At 34.5% G+C, this 7,189-nt stretch overlaps 1 protein-coding gene across 1 annotated transcript; it reads right to left on the bottom strand.

Moving 5' to 3' along the window:
- Positions 1–1,833: 1,833 nt before the first annotated feature.
- On the bottom strand, positions 1,834–5,327 carry LOC108823949 (uncharacterized). The gene is made up of 8 exons (XM_056993414.1): positions 5,215–5,327; positions 4,505–4,833; positions 4,231–4,317; positions 3,922–4,131; positions 3,572–3,736; positions 3,442–3,495; positions 3,200–3,346; positions 1,834–2,795 (listed from the first exon to the last, which is right to left on the bottom strand). The coding sequence occupies exons 2-8, from the start codon at positions 4,691–4,693 to the stop codon at positions 2,418–2,420; spliced, it is 1,230 nt and encodes a 409-aa protein (XP_056849394.1). The 5' UTR covers positions 4,694–4,833; positions 5,215–5,327; the 3' UTR covers positions 1,834–2,417.
- Positions 5,328–7,189: the final 1,862 nt, after the last annotated feature.

Genomic DNA, 7,189 nt, shown 5'->3' with positions numbered 1-7,189 from the left:
TTACATATTTAATTAAGAAACTAAGTGAATTAAATATAATACCTCTTCCTAAAAGCATAGATTTCTCCGTGACTTCCATATTGCCAATTTCATTGTGAAGATTTTAAGGTCGTAATTATGGAAACATTTTGAACATATGTTACGTTTTAAAATCGATGCATCAAGAATGTTTCAGCTACGTTTTCATTTATATAGTTTTTGTTAAAAAAACTTGAAAAAAATGTTTTTGTTTCCAAAAAAATGTTATGTTTTTACTTTGCTTCGTGATGGACGTTTAAAATGTTTGTAAAATATATGCATTATAAAATATGCATTATTAACATAGCTTTCTTAATATTATTTCAATTATATGTTGGTCTCCTTCCTAAAACATCCATAATGTGTGTGTTTTTGTTTTGATTTTTTTCGTTTGATATTTTTTAAAAAAACATAAATAATACAATAGAAATATAATTGTTTATCCGGCTGAATTGTTTTGTTTTTTCAGAAATCCGTATTGTTTTTAAAAAGAAATCTACAGTTACGTACATTCCAAAGTTGTAGTTAAATCTTCTGGTCGACATGAAATCCGTGAGGCAATTGGCCGTTATTTATATCAATGATATGATATTAACTATAATTAAAATGTAATGAAAGATCATGCTGTAAATATGTGACATACCAATGGCAAATGATGTAATTACTCTAGTAAATTAAGGATTAATCAATATTAAAGCTGAGGAAAAATGTGAGGATGACATCTATGCAAAATGGCAACATGGTAATAATTTTACTCTTTTAAGGTTGTTCTTATTATTTGTTCCTCTATTAATAATAAGGGGATAAGACGGCAAAAAAAAATGTCCCGAGTTCCGACCATCGCTTGTGTAAAGAATTAGTCGATAGCTCGACAATATTCACTAAACGACCAATGTCTATTTCTTATAGTATATCAACTTTGTGTTGCCCCAAATTGGTCAAGGCCGTATATCTAACAAGTTCAGTCCATTTTCAGCTACGTCTATTAGGCCGTAGTAAAGGCCCATATTTCCTCGTTCGTTAACACATTCTAATAACAGCTGTAAGTGGTAAGTAATCTATGTCTAACACTCTTTTTTGGTTAAAGAAAAAAGAGTTCAACACTTCTTTTACTCTATGAATAGTGCTATTATTATATAGGTTTCAGAGTGTTTTTGAACCGACTGAAACTTATTTGTACTATATATTTCAAATTGATTTAAATGTGCATGGAGAATGGAGACATGATCGTGAGTCTGAGCCGTAGATTGATCCCTAGCCTAACTGTAAATAAGTTTGCTTTAAATAGCATCTGGATGCATTTAATGAAGACCAACCGGGACGAGTTAGTCTGGTGGTGTACGGTTTGCGGCTGCAAATACGACTCCGGATTTGATTTGCACTGACCACCAAAAAATTTACATGCGGACTTGCTCTAACGCCTGAGACCGAAGACCGTTACTGGCTATGATCTGCGTCCGCACCGTTAAGAGTTCGGTCTCTAGTCTGGACTACCACGATAGAGTCAGGACACTCGGTTATAAAAAAAAACGAAGACCTCATTAAAATCTGCATTTTAGTTTATGGTACCACGTAAATATATCTCCACCTCTAATTTTCTTTCATCTTTGGTTAAGTCTTCATTATATTAGTACAGTATTTATTAAAAATAGACAGTTCAGTTGTGACATGAATGTTGAATCTAGTCGTCAGAATCAATATTTATAACCATCCCAGTTAATGATTCGGTCTCTGCTACAACTAATTCATACTGTTTCCACATAACTGCCTTCTGGTCCACCAATGACGAATCTCACCATTGTAGATTAAAAAAAAAAGTTAAAGTTGAGAAGGCATTTGATACGAGTATACGACATAACAATACAACATTCGCCATTCGGTCTTACGAATTGTCTACATTTACAAATTACAAAAATCCATAGAATATCACAATTTCCTAAAAATAAAACAAACAAAAAAGTATGACACATGATATTTAGACAAGACGTTGTAGCCCAATGGTTAGGACGGGTCCCCGCCTGCACCCAGGTAGGGGGTTCGATCCACGCCGGAGGGAACTACCTTGCAACGCTCTTGTCACCCACACGGATATGGGCCATGCTTTCGGCCCATTTGAAAAACTGGGAGGGGCGTCTATCCGTGGGCATTCCTTCCCCTTGGGGATTAGTCTGGGCCTTCTGGGCCTGGGATACCCCCAGGTTAAACAAAAAAAAAAAAAAAAAACAACTACCATTTGTGAAAAAAAAAACAAAAACAAAGTGCCCTCGTGGTGATAAATTCATCCACATGATATTTGCAAAACACCTAGCCGCAAAGATACTTGTAAATTCCTTTCTAATCCCAAAAATCATTAAGCCAACACATGTAAAGAATAATAGTAACGTACGTTTCTTGATTCTTCATGGACATCTAGGGTTTTTTCCTGGACCTCCATAATAAAAATAGTTACCCCATACACGATTCGTCCCACCTCTTATATCATAACAATTGGGATGATCTGCGAGGATCTTTAGATTCGAAACGGGAAGAAGAGTATTGTCCCAATCAACCACTTGGAGATTCCGGAAATAAGATGCTTTACCAAAACCTTCACCGGCGAAATGGCCACTGCCCATTTGGGTCGAAGTGTGTGAACCACCAGGTCGGGTGTTCACAATCTCGCCTCCGAATTGTACCATGCTCCCATGTTGCTTTAGATGCGTGAATAGAAACGCTGGCCAGTAACCGACTAATGTACCCGACCCGAATTGTAGCCACCAATGACCGTGCTTTGGATCCTATACAAGTACATTTACGAACTTGCATTAAGTAACGCCAATCTTAATATTATGAATAATACAGATTTAAAGTAGAGAAAATTACACTAAGACTATGTGGAGACACATAGTACTCTTAAGACTATGTGGAGACACATCTTATAAAAGTACAAGTTGAATGAGCTGGGTTGACGCAGGGAACATTGATGTGAACAGTGAACCATGTGCTTTGAATTCTTTTCTTAATGTTAGATATGATTGGTAACGCTATTGAATTACAGAAAAATATTTAAAAAATGAAATAAACGAGATAAAACTGATGATTCACAAAAGTGTATGTTAACTATGTGATTAGCAACTTACAAACTAAAACCCATAGTATAAGGTAATTTAATTAATGAATATGGAGGAGGGTAGAGAGTCACCTTCCAGATCAATAAGCTTATATCGAATTGTCCACCTCTATAGGAAGATCTAGGAGAAATCGCAGCTCCTATGGCGATTCGACGGTTGGTTTGAACGAAACCGGAACACAACAAATTGTAGCAACCCGTTGATCGGTATGCATCGGACTGAAAAATCATCATCAATACCATTGTTAGCAAATTGTAATTCAATTAAACTATTTACTTTTAGCATAGTAAAACAAAAGTAACTAAAAATTTACCGTCCAATAGGTAAAGAATCTTGGGTATGTATCTCCGTATAGCTCCGGACTAATCTGTAATCAAATTGCTACCATAAAGAAAAACTATATGGATCGCATTATAATCATCTGTGTAATGTTAATGACGTACTTGCCAACCGGCTTCGATGGTATTAAGATCGTGAGTGAACGAACCGGCTATAACCCAAATCTGAGAAAGACTGAACTCGTGTTGGCTACTGACGCGTGGTGACCATACGTTTATACTAGCTTTTGCTCCGTAGTATTGTCTCCCGGATACGTATCCCACCGCATGCTACAAAAATGTATTCATTTTTATTTTGATTTTTTGAAAATCGAATTGTTTTTGAAGCTTGGATGCAAGTGCGTGCAAAGAATTACGTAAAAGCTGAACTTTGGTATCATTAGTATATCTTTTTCTTTAAATGAAAGCTCTGACTTTTTGGTTGATTATTATAGTATTAATAAAATGGTACTTACTTCGTGGCCGTTACTTGCGGAATCTCTCCTCACGCGCCTGATTTTCCGACCAAATCTCCGAACAGAACTTGCTCTTAACATGTCTTGTTCCGTTGTTCTTCTAATCGGGACCGTACCTTCCGGGCAAAACTCGCCGGATAAACTCCACAGCTGAGAATCTTCATTGGATTCTTCATCTTTGATGTATCCTTCGGGGAGCTCAGGCTGATCCTAAAGTTAAGAAAAAATGAATTCATTCAGGTGATGCTTATGGTTTTAACTGTGGAAAGACCATAAAGAAAATGGAGAAGAAGAGGGAGAGTAGTCTACCATTGGTCTCTGTCCCTGTAAGAGAGGATGGTCAAAAGCAGGTTGCTTATGAGACAAAACACAATCTATTATATCTCCATCTGAACTCTGCATAAACATAACACATAGAGAGAAGAAACAGAACAAAAAAACAGAGTAAGAACAGAGTAACAAAACAGAGTAAAACCGCAAGGAAATTTTTTTTAAAGCAGAAATCAACTGAAAATAGAGGTAACAAAGAGATCTTTCTAAATGCAATGATCATATTGACAACTCTGGAGAATATAGAAATTGCCTGAATGGTTTTGACGGCAGGCTTGTTGATCTTTTGGAGTTCTTGTCTAATCAGTTTCAGCTTCTGGAGCTCTTCTTGCGGCCGAAGAGTTTGATCGGCGGCAGTATAATTTGACGGAGAAGCGGTGGAGAAGGAAGAGGAGACAAGACAAAGTAATAGAACCAATCTGAAGAATCTAGAAGAAAACATCGTAACGGACTTGAATGAAACTTGGTGCGGACTATGATGATGAAAACATCTGCTGTGCTGTTGTTTTCTTCTTCTTCAGTGATTCAAAAGACAACATTTAATACGGTTTCTTATTGTTGTTGTTCGTCTTCTTGATGTTTCTGACACATCTCCCAACAAACACATTAAACACATAATCACTTTCTCTAAGAAAACTCAGAAGAACAGAAAACAATAAAGAATGATCCAACAAAATTTATTAGGGTTGAGTGTTGCGAAAGTTTTGGGCATGTGAGTACATAATGGTGATATTAATACATGGTTTTTGTTGAAATCAGAAGTTTATTTTATCAAGGGTTTTGCAGATTTCTAGAAACATTAACATGTAAACGGATAAAAGAAGAGATAGAGAGGGAGAGAAGAGAAGAGAGGTAAACTCTATATTATATGAGAACAGTAATTTATAGGGGAAATTTGGATTTGGTGTAATCATTCTTTAGTTTGGCGAAAGGGACCAGGAGGGTTCAGATGAAATTGAGTACCTTTGAATTTGGGTTTCTTCAAACTTTGCTGCTTTCTGCTGTTACCCTCTTTCCCCATCTTTTTTATGTTTCTTAAACAGTATAGGTAGAGTGCGTTGTTGTGCACAAAAAAAAAAGTTTTATGTAGAGTTCTGTACAATTTACATTAATGTTTTTTTCTGAGAAAGATTTACATTTATGTTCCATGTTGCAAATAAGAAAATATCACAAATCTAACATTTTTTATTCCACCACAATGTAGTTACTTCAAGTATTGAAATGTATATGAACTCTCAAAGATTTACATTTATGTTCCATGTGGAGAAAGATTTACATTTATGTTCCATGTTACAATTAAGAAAATATCACAAATCAACATTTTTTATTCCACCACAATGTAGTTACTTCTGGAGTATTGAAATGTTTATGAATTCTCAAAGCAAACAATATAAGATGACTTTTTATATTAAGAAGTGTTGAGTTTACGGTACGTAGTCTATTTATCTTAATTAAACAGAGACTAAAATATGCTTATAGTTTATATTATCTCCAAGCTGGAAGAAGAATATACCACAGAACAATGAATTTGCAGAAAACAAGCGAGTTTAGTGATTCAAAAGCATTATAATAGCATAGTACGCGTTGTGAAATTTAATTGTCGAGATTCGAGAGTGTCTATCCTTTGAAACATAATCATATTGTCTCTCAAACTCGAGGGATTGATTTAACCAAGCATGCATACTTGAATCGTATGTATGTTGACCAAAGATTATAAGATTCCAGCGAAAATATTACAATTTTCTCCGAATATAAATATACAATATCTCGTTATCATGCAACTACAATGTATAACAATACATATACTTTATTTTAAGATAATAATTATATGTGGGTCGTTCTAATGAAAGGGGGTCAATAGGTATTTAAGTAGTTGCGGTCCTCGTAGGGACACATATACATTGATGATAGTTTGTTAGGCCATTTATTCTCGATTAATGGATCATCGCCCTCCCGTTCTTTTAAAATTATTCAGAAAATACTATGGCATGTACATTTTTTTGGTCTCTTTTTAGACTTTCACCGTAGTGTTTTTTTGTTGCTTTTAGTTGATTATACAGATAACACATGGTTGACCTTATGCAAGCTTATGATTGAATTCAGTTTGGCAGAAGCTCACAATTCTCATTTATATTGGATGTTCAATTCCGACTCATAAAGCTTTTAACTCTTGCTCAAAAAAGAAGCTTTTAACTCGAGAGTAAATGATATACATATCTCCCCCATCTTTAACAGATTACATATCTAGACATCCACAACTGATGATGAGAAAACTTGATCACCTAGACACATGAGACAAACATTAAATTATTCTCAACATATACAGATGAGAACATATTAAAACATTTTCATAATACAACGAATCATGCAGACTCAGTCTTAATTAAAGACTTATTCTTGGGTTCACCCCCTAAGGTGAACCTTTAGGTTCACCAACTAATAGTCTTTAAGTATTTGATATTTGATATCTTTTAAAAAAGGAAACATAATTGAATTTTCAAATTAGATTAAAATAAAAAAATATTAAATACATAAAAAATAGTAATAGTTACAAAAAATAAATAAATTAATATTATTAAATCTTCACTAAAATACTAAATCATATACCCTAAATCCTAAAACATATACCCTAAATCCTAAACCCGGAAATTTTAGGTAAACCCTAAGCCTTTTGATAAATCTTAAACCCTAAATCATAAATATTAAAACCTAAATCAGAAAAACAGTAGACCCTAAATTCTAATCACTAAACCCTAAACCTTTGGGTAAACCCCAAACCCTTGGATAATTCATGAACCTGTAGGTTCACCGACCAATATATAATGTTTGAGTTTATGATTTATCCAAGGGTTCGGGGTTGACCCAAGGGTTTAGGGTTTAGTGATTAGGATTTAGGGTTTAGTGTTTTATGATTTAGTTTTTAATATATGTGATTTAG

Source organism: Raphanus sativus, chromosome 9 (assembly GCF_000801105.2).
Source record: "Raphanus sativus cultivar WK10039 chromosome 9, ASM80110v3, whole genome shotgun sequence".
Classification (NCBI taxonomy): domain Eukaryota; kingdom Viridiplantae; phylum Streptophyta; class Magnoliopsida; order Brassicales; family Brassicaceae; genus Raphanus; species Raphanus sativus.
The sequence above is the reverse complement of the archived record's forward strand: the minus strand, read 5'-3'. Positions and strand labels throughout refer to the sequence as shown.

Excerpts from the sequence above, each read along its gene's own strand:
- LOC108823949 (XM_056993414.1), bottom strand. The coding sequence starts at position 4,693 with ATGTTTTCTTCTAGATTCTTCAGATTGGTTCTATTACTTTGTCTTGTC. Across the intron at positions 4,132-4,230 it reads TACAGGGACAGAGACCAATG|GATCAGCCTGAGCTCCCCGA; the intron begins GTAGACTACTCT and ends TCTTAACTTTAG. Across the intron at positions 3,347-3,441 it reads GATTCTTTACCTATTGGACG|TCCGATGCATACCGATCAAC; the intron begins GTAAATTTTTAG and ends ATGATTTTTCAG.